General features: G+C 40.8%; 1 protein-coding gene across 4 annotated transcripts in view; it reads right to left on the bottom strand.

Annotated features, from left to right (window-relative positions):
* Positions 1-17,036, bottom strand: part of cpm (carboxypeptidase M) — a 113,533-nt gene extending 96,497 nt beyond the window's left edge. For 3 of the 4 annotated variants that reach the window (XM_060903026.1, XM_060903027.1, XM_060903028.1), the window contains exons 1-2: positions 16,776-17,036; positions 9,408-9,627 (exon numbers count right to left, since the gene is read on the bottom strand). In XM_060903026.1, the coding sequence (XP_060759009.1) occupies positions 9,408-9,570 (163 nt within the window). In that variant the 5' untranslated portion in view covers positions 9,571-9,627; positions 16,776-17,036. The remainder of the gene's footprint in view (positions 1-9,407; positions 9,628-16,775) is intronic. The other variant, XM_060903025.1, reaches the window with a different exon arrangement.
* Between the last annotated feature and the right edge of the window lie 630 nt (positions 17,037-17,666).

Genomic DNA, 17,666 nt, shown 5'->3' with positions numbered 1-17,666 from the left:
CTGTGGCAACTTGGCAGGCAAATCCATAGAAAGTCATTTGACTAACCAGACTACATAGCTATTGCAACATTATCGCTAGCTGTAAAAGCACAGATAACTTCATTGCAAGCTTTCTCTTGGAATAAAATGTTTATATACCTCAATATGCTTCCGCAGGTTGCATGGCGAGTTTTTGTAGGCTGTAATGTGGTTTGTTTGAGGCAAACAAAGCAGACATTTAAAACGAAACAAATCTTTAATCCTTTCAGAAAACTGAAACATGGGTTCTAGGTAAAGCCACGGGTGTGTGCATTCCCCAGAAGAGCCGCCTCCTTCCATTCTGCCATCAACTGACCATGTTCAAATAATGCTGCTGAGAAATCACTGAACTTGATTTTATACAGTCTGTGGACATGACGTGACCCTAGTGATTACTGACAGGTTGTCTCAGTGTCACCTGCAAAAAAAAGCATCCACTTTCAAAGCTGCTTCATAGTAACGAGTAACAAGGACCTTGATAGAAATGTAGTGGAGTGAAAAGTACGATATTTGTCTTTCAAATGTAGTGAAGTTAAAGTCATAAGTTTCCAAAAAAAATTATACTCAAGTAAAGTACAGATACTCAAAAAGTACATGTATTTCATTACTGTCCACCTCTGTGTGTGTGTCATTCTAAGCTACTGGATACCTAAATTTCCTTCGTGATCAGTGAAGTATGTATGTATCTACAGTATGTATCCATCTATTAATTAACATCCAATTAAGGTATCATTGAAGTCATTTTCTTTCATTTTTAGGTTTTTTTTAGGAGGTAGGATTTAGCATGCATCAAGAAAACATCTAAGTCTGTTGCCAAACTCTCACATTTTGAACCTGTTGTTTCTGAAGTTTTATTATAGTTAAGTAATCATCACTGCCATAGACAGCCCCCCCCCCCAAAAAAAAAAAAACCTACACAGAAGAGTAATTAAATAAGGAAAACTAAATCTTTGTGCAGTATATTAATTTCTCACTCTCAGACCTACCGTAGCATTAACTGTTAAATATAAATATGTGGTGTTACAAGGTGCCTAATTAGAGTTTTCCTCAATTTATAAAGTATTTAATAATAAACATTTCTTGATTATCCTATACCTACTCAATGGTTAGATTTTCACATTTTCAAGCTTTTACAATCAGGTCATTTAAAAAAAAAATAAAGCTAAAATACTGAGTGTTCAACAACGTTTAACTGGCAGCACATCCATATACCGTAAACACTCCACTATACACAGACAGTGTCATATGCTGTCTGTCTAAAAAGTAGAGGCATTAAATTATGCGCATAAACCAGTTGCACATCAGTTATATAAAATAAGTTCAGTTCGTTCAGAGGAAAATGAGGCTCTTTAATTTTAGGCTTTTAACGTAGGCCTATGTTTAACAGCATTATCTGTGGTCCTACTACGGACTAAGACAGGACAAACCGATCCAGTAACGTCTCCAAACAGGTTATGACTGAGTTACATCTGTAGAATTTGCAACAAAGTGCAAAGCAAAATAAATATCTTGTTCCCCTTAAAAGTAGACTGACTCTCAGATTTTTCAAGTGTAGATCAGAAAAAGAATTTTCCCCAACACCCAGTTATTTTTGTTTAGTGGACTGAAAGCTACTCAATTCGAATCGCAGACTTCCAATTTTATGATTATTTTTTAACTGAACAATTAATGAATTTAAGGCCATGTGGCCCAAAATTCTCCGCTATTTTTTCCTGCTTCACCATAACCCAATTCAAGATACTACGTCATGCATGACGTGGTGGGCTTTCCCCGTTCACGCAAGGCATTGTGGGATACACATTTGAAACAGGAGAGAATAATGGAGGACGTGAGTGTGCGAATGAAACATAAAAAACCGACTATAGTAACGGAAAGTGAGAAAAAAAGCTGGTATGTCTTTATGTCACCTCAGCTGTTCGTTTAGCGAAAGAATGATGTAACTGTCAGTGCACGGTCAAGGTAAACCTGTAGATGGCAAGAATGAGACACTGGATGCCAGCTGCCATAAAACCCAAAAGAAGAAGGTAAACTTGCACATGCGCAGACAGACTTCCTCTGTCTGCTTGACTGCACGAAGCGAGCGATTTCATGCGCATTATTTGCTAGGGAATCCCCTCAAATTAAAGAACTTCCCAGCCACAGAATGGTCTGTTTTTGTTTTTGTTTTTTTTAGATATTACAGAAATAAAAATATATCACAATGACCAAATTTCATAGGGAACTAAATTTCACCGATTTTATGAAATCGAAAGTCTGTCTACTTTTAAGGCCTGCTCTGTGTAGGAAAACGGACAGACAATTCGTTGAGAGACATTTTAGTCGGTCAAATAACGACCCAAATATCCAACAAGCAACACACTGGTCTATAATCATTTAATGGAAAATAAACCAAATCAGGAGGCATGGTGGCACAGTGACTTACTCACTAACAGCTCCAGGGAACTAGGTTCGATCCTGAGCTCAGGTTAATGTCTGTGTAGAGTTTTACTTGTTCTCCTCGTGTCCATGTGGGGTTCCTCTGGGTTCTCTGGTTATACTCTGCTAAATTTCCCAGAGGTGCCAATGTACGTGTGCGTGTGCGTAGTGCACTGCAATGGAGAACTGTCCTATTCAGTGTGTATTCCCCTTTCACACCCAGTGTTTCCAGAACAGACTCCTGATTCACCAAGACCCTGACCAGGATATAAAGCTCTTACTCAAGGTGAATGAATAAATTAATAAATTAATGAATGAAATACATGGAAATGATTTTCTTAAAATATACAGTATATTCTGAGCCATGAGCAAGCAAGTTGAGATTTAAGAAATTTGAAAAAAAAAAAAAAGAGAGAGCGAGAGAAAGAAGGGACCACTTGGATAAATTATAGAAATATGTGATTATAGGGATCCTTTGAGAGTTCAGACACTTTTGCAGCTGTAGCTGAAAAACCACAGGAAGGAAAAAGAAAAGCTTATGGGATTTCTCAAAAATCCCACATGGAGTTCTGGTATGCAGTACGGTATGTTGTCACATGAGAGAGAGCGCACAAGGGTGAGAAAGAGACTCAGCCATAGAAAAAGAACAATAGAGACACAAAAAAAGGAAGAAATAAACAGCAAGAAAAAGAGATGTGAAAGAGAGACAAGGAGAGATGAGACAATGAAGCATGTGAAGACAGACTGAAAGGGAGAGACAGAGAGAGCAGGGTGTGTGTGGGTGTGTGTGTGTGTAGCTTTGTCATATAGATGTGAAAGTTCTCCTCAAACAAAATTCTCTCAGTTCTTGCCATAAGGCGAACAGGAAGAAATATCCACGTCATGATCCTGCTGTAGACACGTTACATCACAGCTCACTCACATGAACCAGACTGAACATTTCCCGTACACACCATATCTCACATCAAGCTGAGCGAGTACGAGTGATGCACAAAGATGAGAAAGCAGGCTGAGAAAAGCATCTCTTTCTTCTCATTAGTTTTTTAAAATACACCACACAGAGAGAAATCGCTGTCCAGGGTTTCCACAGCCATCATGAAGTTAGAGAAGCAGCTTTGGGACCAAAAGGTCGCAGGTTCGATTCCCTGGACCGGCAGGAATGGCTGAAGTGCCCTTGAGCAAGGCACCTAACCCCCAACTGCTCCTCAGGCTGCTCCGAGTATGTTGTACATCACTTTGGATAAGAGCGTCTGCTAAATGCCTGTAATGTAAAGTCTACGAAATATAAATGTCTTTGCTCCCAAAGACAAATTGTTCATAAACACATTTGCAGTAATCCAATAAAAGATGACATAGTCCAAACACTGCAGCTGTGCAGACACAGCTGGGAATTTGGCTCATGAATATAAATATACAACATGCTGCAGCTCTGTTTTAATTCTCATATTATGGGGTTTTTTTAAATAAATAAATAAATAAAAATATGAGAAATAATCCTGTGCGCTAGATATTTATAATATGTATTCCAATTCAATTTATTTAGTTTTATTTGTCCATCATATTTCAATATTTTCATTTATGCAAAAAATAATTGTTGCACATTATTATTATTATGCATTTGTGGTATATAGTGTATTATATATACAGGCCACTTTTTCCATGGAATAAAAACATGTACAGTGGTATACAAAAGTCTGGGCACCCCTAGTCAAAATTGCTGTTACTGTGAACAGTGAAGCAAGTTGAAGATGAAATGATCTCCAAAAGGCATAAAGTTAAAGATGACTCATTCCCTTTATATTTTAAGCAAAAAAAATTTTTTTTTTCTTTCATCTTTTATATTTTCAAAATGACAAAAGGAAAAGGGCCCAAAGCAAAAGTTTGGGCACCCTGCATGGTTAGTACCTAGTAACACCCCCTTTGGCAAGTATCACAGCTTGTACAGTGCTGAGCGTAAATGAGTGCACCCCCTTTGAAAAGTAACATTTTAAACAATATCTCAATGAACACAAACAATTTCCAAAATGTTGAAAAGACAAAGTTTAATATAACATCTGTTTAACTTATAACATGAAAGTAAGGTTAATAATATAACTTAGGCTACGTTCACACTGCAGGCTGAAGTGACTCAAATCCGATCTTTTCGCCCATATGTGACCTGTATCCGATCTTTTATTGACAATATGAACGACACAGATCCGATTTTTTCAAATCCGACCCAGGCCGTTTGGATATGTGGTGCTAATTCCGATTCCTATCCGCTCTTTTCATATGCGACTTCAGTCTGAACCGCCAGGTCGCATTCATCCGACTTACACGTCATCAACAAGCCACAAACGTCACTATTCTGCGCTGAAGTAGGCGGCGGGTCTCTCAAAAAAGTTACAACAACATGGCGCATAATCACGGGCGCAGATAGAGGGGGGGATTCGTCATATTTAAATTCACCTCGTTCGGTCCCCCCTACTTATAGGGAGGAAAAAACGTCTATGCTGTCTTTCTTTGCATAAGGCAAACCTCACAGAAAAATCAAAAGACTAATTACCATTCGGTTTATTGAGGTGCGCAGCAGTGTATACATATAGTTGCAAGAACTCACATAAAACAAAACAAAGACTGATATTCGGTTGGTTGAGCTGCGCAGACTGCACAGGTTGCGAGCTCGAGCTTGGTTGCTATGGTTACTAACAACAAGTTTGACAGGCATATCGGGGTTGGTTTGCTGGCAGCTTTGTCCCCCCCCAGTTTTTTGTCCCCCCCAGTTCAAAAAACGTATCTGCGCCCCTGCGCATGACATCAATGCGAGGGACGCTTCGGGCTGTGAAGGTTCTGAATCTTCTCAATGGAAGGACGCAGAGGTTAGGGAGCTGATTTCCATTTGGGGGGATGCAGCTATTCAAGCTAGATTGGATGAGTCATACCGCAACCGGGCGGTTTTACTTCCGTAAACACTGGCCATGCTCACTGCGTGTGACGTCGTCGTATCCTGCAATGCGCATGCGGAACACTTTTAGGTCGCTTTTCGTTCATACTGAGGATCACATACAAGTCGCATATATTTGTTAATGTGAACGACCTCACAAAAAAATCGGATTTCACAAAAAAATCGGAATTGAGCATTAAGCCTTGCAGTGTGAACGTAGCGTTAGATTACACATTTTTCAGTTTTATTCAAATTAGGGTGGTGCAAAAATGAGTACACCCCACAACAAAAACTACTCCATCTAGTACTTTGTATGGCCTCCATGATTTTTAATGACAGCACCAAGTCTTCTAGGCATGGAATGAACAAGTTGGCGACATTTTGCAACATCAATCTTTTTCCATTCTTCAACAATGGCCTCTTTTAGTGACTGGATGCTAGATGGAGAGTGATGCTCAACTTGTCTCTTCAGAATTCCCCATAGGTGTTCGATTGGGTTCAGATCAGGAGACATACTTGGCCACTGAATCACTTTCACCCTGTTCTTCTTCAGAAATCCAACAGTGGCCTTAGATGTGTGTTTAGTCATGTTGGAAAAGTGCACAACGACCAAGGGCACGGAGTGATGGTAGCATCATGTCTTTCAGTATAGAGCAATACGTCTGCGAATTCATGATGCCATCAATGAAATGCAGCTCCCCGACACCAGCAGCACTCATGCAGCCCCACCTAAGGACACTGCCACCACCATGTTTCACTGTAGGCACCAGGCATTTTTCTTTGTATTCCTCACCTTTGTGACACCATACAGTTTTGAAGCCATCAGTTCCAAAAACATTTATCTTGGTCTCATCAGTCCAGAGTATAGAGTCCCAGTAGTCTTCATCTTTGTCAGCATGGGCCCTGGCAAACTCTAGGCGGGCTTTTTTTGTGCCTGGGCTTTAGGAGAGGCTTCTTTGGTGGACGGCATCCATGCATGCCATTCCTCCGCAGTGTACGCCGTATTGTGTCACGGGAAACAGTCACCCCAGTTTGGCTTTCTACTTCTTTAGATAACTGCAGTGAACTCGCATGCCGATTTTCTTCAACCCTTCTCATCAGAAGACGCTCCTGTCGAGGTGTTAACTTCCATGGATGACCTGGACGTCTCTGTGAGATGGTTGCAGTTCCATCTTTCTTAAATTTTTGTACCACTTTTGCTACAGTATTCTGACTGATAAGTAAAGCTTTGCTGATCTTCTTGTAGCCTTCACCTTTGTGGTGTAAAGAAATTATTTTATTTGGGGAATTCTGAAGAGACAAGTTGAGCATCACTCTCCATCCAGCATCCAGTCACTAAAAAAGGTCATTGTTGAAGATTGGAAAAAGATTGATGTTGCAAAATGTCGCCAACTTGTTCATTCCATGCCTAGAAGACTTGGTGCTGTCATTAAAAATCATGGAGGCCATACAAAGTACTAGATGTAGTAGTTTTTGTTGTGGGGTGTACTCATTTTTGCACCACCCTAATTTGAGTAAAACTGAAAAATGTGTAATCTAAGTTAGATTATTACCCTTACTTTCACGTTATAAGTTAAACAGATGTTATATTAAACTTTGTCTTTTCAACATTTTGGAAATTGTTTGTGTTCATTGAGATATTGTTTAAAATGTTACTTTTCAAAGGGGGTGCACTCATTTACGCTCAGCACTGTATAAACACTTTTTGTAGCCAGCTAATAATCTTTCAGTTCTTACCTGGGGGATTTTCACACATTTGTCCTTACAAAAGGCTTCCAGTTCTACAAGTTTCTTGGGCTGTCTTGCATGCACTGCTCTTTTGAGATCTAGCCACAGATTTTCAATGATGTTTAGGTCAGGGGACTGTGAGGGCCAGGGCAAAACCTTCAGCTTGTGCCCCTTGAGGTATTCCATTGTAGATTTGAGGTGTGTTTTGGATCATCGTCTTATTGTAGGACCCATCCTCTTTTTAACTTCAACTTTTTTATAGATGGTGTGATGTTTGCTTCCAGAATTTGCTGGTATTTATTCGAATCCATGCTTCCCTCGACCTCAGCCACTGGCTGCAACACAACCCCAAAGCATGATCGATCCACACCCATCCTTCAGAGTTGGAGAGGTGTTCTTTTCCTGGAATTTGGCACCCTTTTTTCTCCAAACATACCTTTGCACATTGTGGCCAAAAAGTTCTATTTTGATTTCATCAGTCCATAGGACTTGTTTCCAAAATGCATCAGGCTTATTTAGATGTTCATTTGCAAACTTCAGACGCTGAATTTTGTGGCTAGGACACAGGAAAGGTTTTCTTCTGATGACTCTCCCATGAAGGTCATATTTGTTCAGGTGTCGCTGCATAGTAGAACAGTGCACCACCACTCCAGGGTTTGCTAAATCTTTCTGAAGGTCTTTTGCAGTCAAACAGGGGTTTTTATTTGCCTTTCTAGCAATCCAACGAGCAGTTCTTTCAGAAAGTTTTCATCATCTTCCAGACCTCACCTTGATCTCCACTGTTTCTGTTAACTGCCATTTCTTAACATTACAATCTGAGGAAACAGCTACCTGAAAACACTTTGCTATGTTCTTGCAGCCTTCTCCTGCTTTGTGAGCATCAATTATTTTATTATTCAGAATGCGAGGGAGTTGCTTAGAGGAGCCCGTGGCTGTTGATTTTAGGGACAAGTTTGAGGAGTCAGAGAATTTATACAGCTTTGAAATCTGCATCATCTGACCTTTCCTAATGAAGAATTTGAACAAGCCACAGCTCAATAAGCTAATTAAGGTCTGGAACCTTGGTAAAAGTTACCTGAGAACTCAAATGTATTGGGGTGCCCAAACTTTTGCATGGTGTTCCTTTTCTTTGTTTCACTCTCCAATTGTACAAAAAAATAATACACAAACCTTGCAGAAAACGCTGAAAAGAAATGTCTCGTCTTTACCTTTATGCCTTTTGGTGATCAGTTCATCTTCTGCTCACTTAACTATTCACAGTAACAGACATTTTCAGTAAGGGTGCCCAAACTTTTGCATGCCACTGTATTCTATTCCCTTCTAGTGGGTTTATTGATGGCATGCAATATTATCATATCACTTATCCTCCCTGTATTATACCACTCTACCCAATGGAGAATGAGCGTGCAATATTATCATACTGCACGTTGTCAAGACAGCACGACATCACACATCAGAGCTCATGCGAAGATCCAGTGACAAAACTTTTCTGCTGTGCATGCGCACAATCATCTCTTGTTCCCGGCCGACAAAGAAAAGATGGGGTTAATCCAGTGCTCGGTTTAAGCATGAAATAAACAAACTGAAAACTAAAACTAAAGATGTGCTGAACACCCCAAAGGCTACCAAAACTTCATTATGCATTCTTCACGCATATTTATGGTACAAGAGAAAAACATACCAACGGACATCGAAAAACTGGAAGAGAGAGCAATAGCAGAAATATAAATTCTGCTTGGGGGCGAGGAAAAGTGACGGAAACTTTTACAAGAGGACTTCACTCAGCAAAGCCCTTTTGTTTTGAATAACTGCAATGTAACAATTAACTACGACCAAAAGTAACTTTGAAGTTGAACTGTCCACCTGTATATCACTTGTATATAAGTTGGGTTGTTGTTCAGGCTTTTTGGGCTTGTACCATTGTTAGAACTTTGACTTTGTACAGTACATTGGATTGACAGAACATTGAATTATATTCGATCAGAATCAGCATTCAATATTGTTAAGTTACTGCCCTGTTCTTTACTTTTTGTAAAATCTATAATTGTTCCATGTGTATGCATAATAATAATAATAATGGCTTTTTTTCATGTTATATCAGATATATTCCATTCAGCTACTCGTCTTCGACTCGTTCAATATCATGCTAGCTGAATGGAATATATCTGATATACCACGTAAAAAGCCAGCCAATATTATTTAATTACATAGTGTATTTGAACCCCTTCCATGCCCAGGCTTCTGGGAATCGGCTGACCAGAATAAAACCGTAACTGAGAGCAAGTGAGCGAGCGAGCGAGTGAGTGAGTGAGTGAGAACTGACCTTCAACAGACAGGCCGATGCTGTGCAGGTGTGTGATGCTGGAGTAGTTTTTGCTGATTTCGTGGAGATATTGTTCCACCTGAGTCGTGCTGTGGTATCGAAACTCCAGCGCTTGGCCCAGTGGCACCGCAAGACAAAACCAGAACAGCACAGACAGCAGCATGGCATCTGTTCTCTCCTTCTCCTCCTGCGCTTGCTCTCTATCCCTCTCTTTCCAAAACTACACATCAAGAACAAAAACACCACAAATCAGCACCAGAAATGTTGACTGAGAAAAATCATTAGACCATAAAGTCATAATGGGTTGCAGAGCCAACTGGTATAAATGGGTCTTTTCAAGAGTCTTTTTTTTTTTTTACACTAATTTTACATTAAGAGAAATTTGTATTCAAAGAGACTTGTATTGCACAATCCACAGAAAGCACAGAACTGAGAATCTGTGGATTAGTGTCTTCAATTAAGACAACACGTGCTCTCTAGCAGTTCTGGGATGTGGATTTTGAACCTTCTGAAGCAGGAAATTGGAAGTATATGCTTGTTGTGGCTTGAAAATTCAATTAGTAGCAAAATAAATGGGTTTCTTTGAAGGAATGATGGGAAAATAGCTGGAGAGTTTGACAGAAGCAGGCATGTTTTTAGTGTCGATACCTGAATCTTTTCTTGGATTCTTTTTAATTTAGCGTAAGGTTAGAGAGCCAAGAGCTATCACTAATAAATATACTTTTACATCAAAAAATGAAGATTGATGCTCAGATACTGAGGAAAACCAAAATCAATCGATCAGTCAAAATCTAATTAAAGAAACGGGAGGAAAAAAATGCTTCGTACACCATAATGGCAGATGTAATGTGTAAACTGATAAAATATTCTTCCGCTGTTTTCAGGTCCTGTTTGAAATATCAGAAACAGAAAGTGAAGGTACACGTACACCACCACAATGTCATTATGACACCTTTGCAATGAGCTTTTCTTACAAAACTTATGGCATCCCACCAATGTGGCGTCTACAGAAGACCGTAAGATTTAAGTAATTATGCATGTTAACTGTTCGTTTTTTTCCCTTTCAGTTAGGTAAAATACTTTCTTATAATTGATAATACTAAATAAATAAATACCCCCCCTTTTTTTTTTTTAAACCAAATCCACTTGACTACAAACTATGACATATTTATTTACTACCCTCAAACTCTTAGGCAGTTCTTAAAGGTCCCATGGCATGAAATTTTCACTTTCTGAGGTTTTTTAACGTTAAAATGAGTTCCTCTGACCTTCTTAAGTCACCCCAGTGGCTAGAAATTTCATAATGTGTAAACCAAACTATGCCCAACATTTGAGAATGGCGCGTCAAAACGGCGCGTTGATAAACTCTTCCCTTGCCTACGTCAGCAAGGGAGATGATCCCCACGCCCCCCCTCTGGATTCCCACCCACTGTATGGATTGCCCGCCCAGCTCAAAAGTTGCCACCAAACATGGAAGTTGCGCTGTACATGGATGTGACAACACAGAAAGGAGTCTGTTTTTACTGCCGACGGGAGAGCCCCTGAAGACGCAGTGGCTTAATTTTATTTACTCCAATAATACGCCGTCGAGTCTACCTAAGACGGTGTATGTTTGTCGGAAGCATTTTCCTGATGAATGTTTCCACAACTTGGGACAGTACAGGGCAGGTTTTGCACATCAACTGTCACTGAAGCCTGGGTCCGTACCAAGCATCCCTGCCGCATCAGCCACAAACACCGAACAAGTAAGTGTATAACTGTTAAGTCGTTTTGCCGTGTTTTAAAATCGGTGCCACGTTAGCCTTGCAATGGCTACATTAGCTGTGCAGCTAACCGCTTCCTGCAGTTAGCCAGGTACTCTGCGCTACAAAACCAAACAGCATGCAGCATGCTCTGTTATAATAGCCAATCAAAACAGTTTTTACAAAGACACCCACATTCTTTTTTTAAGTCACTCGTTCATTTTATTTGTTTGTTCGTTCAGTAAAAACCCAAACATTTGTTGAATTTATTTTATTTCCTCGTGTCGCACCTTAATGACGTCAGCGCGCGGTATTTTCCCCTTCGCGGTTTGTTCTTCTCTCTCGCCATAGTAAGACACCCACATCCGCTTGTTCTGACCCACTGGAGGTAACGGCAGAGTGCTGTTAGCCAATCAGAGGTAACACGTTTACATGTCATGAATATTAATGATAAGACCCGCCCCCACCCTCTACCCTTCCCCGCCTCCTGCTTCTCATTAGCAAAACGACGCACTGGGAAAAGCGCTGAAATGGGGCTTTCTCCCAGGAGGCTATATCTACGTGCCGAGGGTTCATTTCGAGAAAGGCTGCGGATATAACATCCGGAAACCTCCACGAGCCCGTTTAAAGCATCAACAAACCACCATGCCATGGGACCTTTAAAGGTAGACTGACTTTAGATTTTTCAAGTGTAGGTCATAAAAAGAATTTTCCCTGACAGATTTTTGTTTAGTGGACTGAAAGCTATTGAATTCGAATCACAGACTTCCAATTTTTTTTTTGAATAGAACAATTAATGAATTTAGGGCCACGTGGCCCTAAATTCTCTGCTATTTTTTCCTGCTTCACCATTCAAGATACTATGTCATGAATCACGTGGTGGGCTTTCCCTGTTCCCGCAAGGCATTGTGGGATATAAATTTGAAACAGAAGAGAACAATGGAGGATGTGTGCGCGCGAATGAAACGTGAAAGACCGACTACAGTAACGGAAAGCGAGAAGACGTTATGTTGCGATGGAAAGGAAACACAGGACCAAATTAATAAATATCGGCGGTCAGTGAGCACCTCGGTGTGATCAGCTGTTCATTTAGTGACAGAATGATGTAACTGTCAGTGCACTGTCAAAGGTAAACCTGTAGATGGCAGTAATGTAACACTGGATGCCAGCTGCCGTAAAACCCAAAAGAAAAAGGAAAAGAAGAAGGTGGTAAACCTGTGCATGTGCACATGGACTTTCTCCATCTGCTTGGCTGCGCAAAGCAAGCAATTTCATGTGCATTATTTGCTCGGGAATCCCCTCAAATTAAATAGCTTCCAAGCCACAGAATGGCCTGGTTTGGGGGGGGGGGGGGGGGGGGGGGGGGGGGTTGTTTTGTTTTTTAAGATATTACAGAAATAAACATATATCACAATGACCAAATTTCAGAGGGAACTAAATTTCACTGATTTTATGAAATTGAAACGCTGTCTAGCTTTAAAGGCAGCAATAAATATCTCATTCATCTCATTATCTCTAGCCGCTTTATCCTGTTCTACAGGGTCGCAGGCAAGCTGGAGCCTATCCCAGCTGGCTATGGGCGACAGGTGGGGTACACCCTGGACAAGTCACCAGGTCATCACAGGGCTGACACATAGACACAGACAACCATTCACACCTACGGTCAATTTAGAGTCACCAGTTAACCTAACCTGCATGTCTTTGGACTGTGGGGGAAACCGGAGCACCCGGAGGAAACCCACGCGGACACGGGGAGAACAAGCAAACTCCACACAGAAAGGCCCTCGCTGGCCACGGGGCTTGAACCTGGACCTTCTTGCTGTGAGGCGACAGCGCTAACCACTACACCATTGTGCTGCCCACATTATATCATCTTACATTAAATTTAAAACAGTTTAATAAAGAGCAATCAGTTGAATATGCCTATATTCAAAAAATGCTTACAGTGCCCTCCATAATTATTGGCACCCTTTGTAAAGATTAAAAGGATTAGGAAAAATATCCACCTTTTAGTGAAATCGCTTCATCTCACACTGAAAAAATGAGAAAAATCCAACCTTTAATTGAAATAAGTTCAGAGAAAAACAAATCCCATATCAAGAAATTTGTATTTAATATTTTGTACGACCTCCCTTTGCCAGTAAAACAGCACTGAGTCGCCAATAACATTTTATAAGGTTGGAGATACAGAGCAGGGCATCGGAGACCGTTCCTCTTTACACAATCTCTCCAGATCATCTACGGTCCGAGGCCCTTTCTTGTGCTCGCTCTTGTAAACTGACAGAACAGCCTTTTTTCTGGCATACTTTCCAGATAATCTGTTGGCATGGAGATGGCATCTGATGGTGGTTTTGGAGACGTGGAAATCCCAAGATTTTACTTTTTCTTGTAATTCAACAATGATCCTTGGGGATTTTTTTTGTCTCTCTTACCCTCCTCCTCACTGTACGTGGAGGCAAAATAAACTTTGGTCCTCTTCCAGGCAAGTTTGTAACAGTTCCAGTTGGTGTTCATTTTTTATTATTGCTCTAACAGTAGAAATGGACATTTTCAGGCAAGTAGCTTTTTTTAAATACCCATTCCCTGACTTATGAAGATCAACACACTTCTCCCTCATTTGGTTTGTGTGTTCTCTTATCTTTCCCATGTTGATGGATGACTAAGGGAATTTGGCCTCTGTGTCACCTCATATTTATTTCCCAGTTAATCAGGAAGTCATGGATTACAGCTTGAAAGTTCCTACACACTCCAATCAACTCAAACATGTACAGTTTAAATGGGAAACATGCTTCAGCTACATTATGTTCATTATCATTTCCAGGGGTGCCAATAATAGTGGCACATTTGGTTTTTGTTGAAAATAATTATTTCTTGCTGAAAGATTTGTTTTTCTCTGAATAAATACTGCATATTTCAATTAAAGGTTGGATTTTTCTCATTTTTTCAGTGTGAGATGAAGCGACTTTACGAAAAGGTGTTTTTTTAAAACTAATCTTTACAAGGGGTGCCAATAATTATGGAGGGCACTGTAATTTGGTATCATTTTTTGCAGAACCACCAAAGCAAGTTTGGTGGATTGAGATTAAATGTCAAAAATAAACAACAACAAGAAGAACAGTGTGTTAAAGAATGACAATTAGGAAGAAGACTGTTTTCTCAAATTGGTGGGGTTTTTTTTTGTTTTTTGAGACAGTTGTCTGGTTTATAGCATAAAATTAAATATCCCTGTCCCCAGCGTGTGTGCACAATTGAATGAATGCACACATTATGGAAATATGAAGCACTGTATGTACACAGTTTTATTATTATTATTATTATTATTAAAAGCAAATAAAAATTAGGACATTTATTGTCTTAGCAAAAACTAAAGCAGCTGCAGGCTTATTGACTGCCCGAGATGTTGCTTTGTGAACGCTGTAGATATTTTACTTTTGAACCTGGAGCACACTCCAAAATTAAAATATCTAAGAGGCAGGAATGCCAGACGGATGACATATGAATATCTGGTTCAAACCAACCTTTCAGAACGGTCTTTTTAGGGACAACCAATGCCACAATTAACATAATTAATTTCTTCTCTAGATTGAGAATTATGTACTATAGGTTATCACAGTCAACTGCTAATAAAAGTAACCTGCGCATAAAGGAATATCAACCATTAAAAGCTTAGAAAGAATTTTTATTACATCATTCCAAACATCATGATGGCTGGCATTACCAAAACACATCCAGCATACACTGAGGGGGAAAAAATACATCTTGGCTAGTTATTATATCTTCAATGTTGTCAAAATAATCAAGTATTTCTGATTAAAACATGACTAAATCAAATATAAGGATTATTAAACCTACTTCTGGACATACTTTACTATATTTTATATATTATATTTTAATTTTCTTGTTCTTCTGGCAGATCATTTTTGCTCATTTTAAGCCTTCATTTGTCGAAAGAAGCAACATTAATTATTTGCCAATAGAATAAGAAACCCTAAAGCTTAAAAATGTCAAGAAATAAGCTTAAAAATTTTATATTTAGTTTATTGTAAACTTATAATAAGAAATAAGAGATAAATGACTTGATTCAAAAAAAAAAAATATATATATATATATTTTTTGTCTTTCAGTGTATAATCCTCACGGGGGTGGTGTAGTGGTTAGCACTGTTGCCTCACAGCAAGAAGGTCCTGGGTTCGAGCCCCGTGGCCAGCGAGGGCCTTTCTGTGTGGAGTTTGCATGTTCTCCCCGTGTCTGCGTGGGTTTCCTCCAGGTGCTCTGGTTTCCCCCAGAGTCCAAAGACATGTAGTTAGGTTAACTGGCTACTCAAAATTGTCCATAGGTGTAAGTGTGTGTGTGAGAATGGTTGAGAGGAGAAAACCTCTAGAATAATCCAGTACAAGTCAATGGGAAACCAGTACTGTAATGTTCCCTAGGAACTCTGATGGATGTCATCAGGCAGAACACTAAGCGAGAGCATCGAGCTTGTATACTGAATTTATTACAAGTTCTGTTTCAGGATGTGCACAAGATTGGTTTAGTTTACAGTCAGAGGAAAAAAGGCTCGGATACTCGGTCAAAACTTTTTGTCTGGACATTTGTTTTGCATAGTGATGAGAAAAAGTTTCACCTGTCACCTACAGCAGGACACCTGATCTTCAGAGAGGATTCTAGAGTCTGTTGTGGCCCCAAGCAAAAATTTCCAGGGGGCCCTTCTGACCAGTGCTCATCACCAATATCTCATCTCATTATCTCTAGCCGCTTTATCCTGTTCTACAGGGTCGCAGGCAAGCTGGAGCCTATCCCGGCTGACTACGGGCGAAAGGCGGGGTACACCCTGGACAAGTCGCCAGGTCATCACAGGGCTGACACATAGACACAGACAACCATTCACACTCACACCTACGGTCAATTTAGAGTCACCAGTTAACCTAACCTGCATGTCTTTGGACTGTGGGGGAAACCGGAGCACCCGGAGGAAACCCACGCGGACACGGGGAGAACATGCAAACTCTGCACAGAAAGGCCCTCGTCGGCCACGGGGCTCGAACCCGGACCTTCTTGCTGTGAGGCGACAGCGCTAACCACTACACCACCGTGCTGCCCTGTATGAAACCAAAGTTTTTTTAAATTCCAAATGTGAAAATACAATGGTAAAGAACAATAAAAAACAAAATAAATAAGCCCTCGGGCCCCGACTCTCAGGGGGCCCCTGGGCCAGGGGGCCCAAGCAGTTGCCTGCCTTGCCTGTTCACAAGCTGCGCATCTGCTGATCTTCCCCAGGGAAAGCTTTAACCCTTTATGAAATTAAATAATAATAATAATAATAATAATAATAATAATAAAACAGATCAGTATCTCATTGCCGTTTCTGCTCCCTGGCCCCGTCCCAAACCGCACACTGAGGGCTTCAAACCTGCCTCCACTTGTATGGCTGTGCGCTTTGGGAAGCAGGAGCTCTGCTGCAGTGAGGTGTGAAGTGAGACTCGAACTTGCCACCGGGACTCAGCAGAGTGAGAGAGAGAGCTGCGCATCAGGAAGAAGCAGCTCGAGTTACCCAGGAGGTGAAACTAGGCCGGATTAATATTTAAAAAGAAATAAATGCAGAATAAGAGACTGGATTTCTACATACCTGAGTGCGCTCCTTTATTTCAGGGAATGTTTTAGAGGGTCTTCACTTCCCGAGTCTTCCTCCAGAGAGCGAGGGAGTGCGTGTGCGTAATTACGCAGCTGCTCTCAGAGCAGTGTGTGTGTGTAGGGCTGGCTGTGTGTGTGTGGCTGGCAGTGAGGATCAGATAAACCACCCATTCACAGTTCTGCCGAGGCTACCGTAAACTCACGCGCTCCGTTCCGACACGTCCTCCCCAAGACTGTGCAGTCCTGTTGTGGAAAGCCAAAGGGCTCATACACGGCTTAAAAAAGGGCGGTGTAGATAGGACACATGCCCCTTTTCCACCAAAGCAGTTCCAGGGCTGGTTCGGGGCCAGTGCTTAGTTTGGAACCGGGTTTTCTGTTTCCACTGACAAAGAACTGGCTCTGGGGCCAGAAAAACCGGTTCCAGTCTAGCACCAACTCTCTGCTGGGCCAGAGGAAAGAACCGCTTATGTCAGCGGGGGGTGGAGTTGTTAAGACCAACAACAATAACAAGACCGCGAAAGATCGCCATTTTTAAGCGACGAGAAGCAGCAGCTGTACAAACGCGAAGTCATCCATTATTATCATCAAATCAAATCAAGTTTATTTGTACAGCGCTTTTAACAATAAACATTGTCGCAAAGCAGCTTTACAGAATTTGAATGACTTAAAACATGAGCTAATTTTATCCCTAATCTATCCCCAATGAGCAAGCCTGTGGCGACGGTGGCAAGGAAAAACTCCCTCAGACGACATGAGGAAGAAACCTCGAGAGGAACCAGACTCAAAAGGGAACCCATCCTCATTTGGGCAACAACAGACAGCCTGACTATAATATTAACAGTTTTAACAGGTATAACCCTCAACTGTCCTCATGGGGCCGTCCTTC

Source organism: Neoarius graeffei, chromosome 21, assembly GCF_027579695.1.
Source record: "Neoarius graeffei isolate fNeoGra1 chromosome 21, fNeoGra1.pri, whole genome shotgun sequence".
NCBI classification, from domain to species: domain Eukaryota; kingdom Metazoa; phylum Chordata; class Actinopteri; order Siluriformes; family Ariidae; genus Neoarius; species Neoarius graeffei.
The sequence above is the reverse complement of the archived record's forward strand: the minus strand, read 5'-3'. Positions and strand labels throughout refer to the sequence as shown.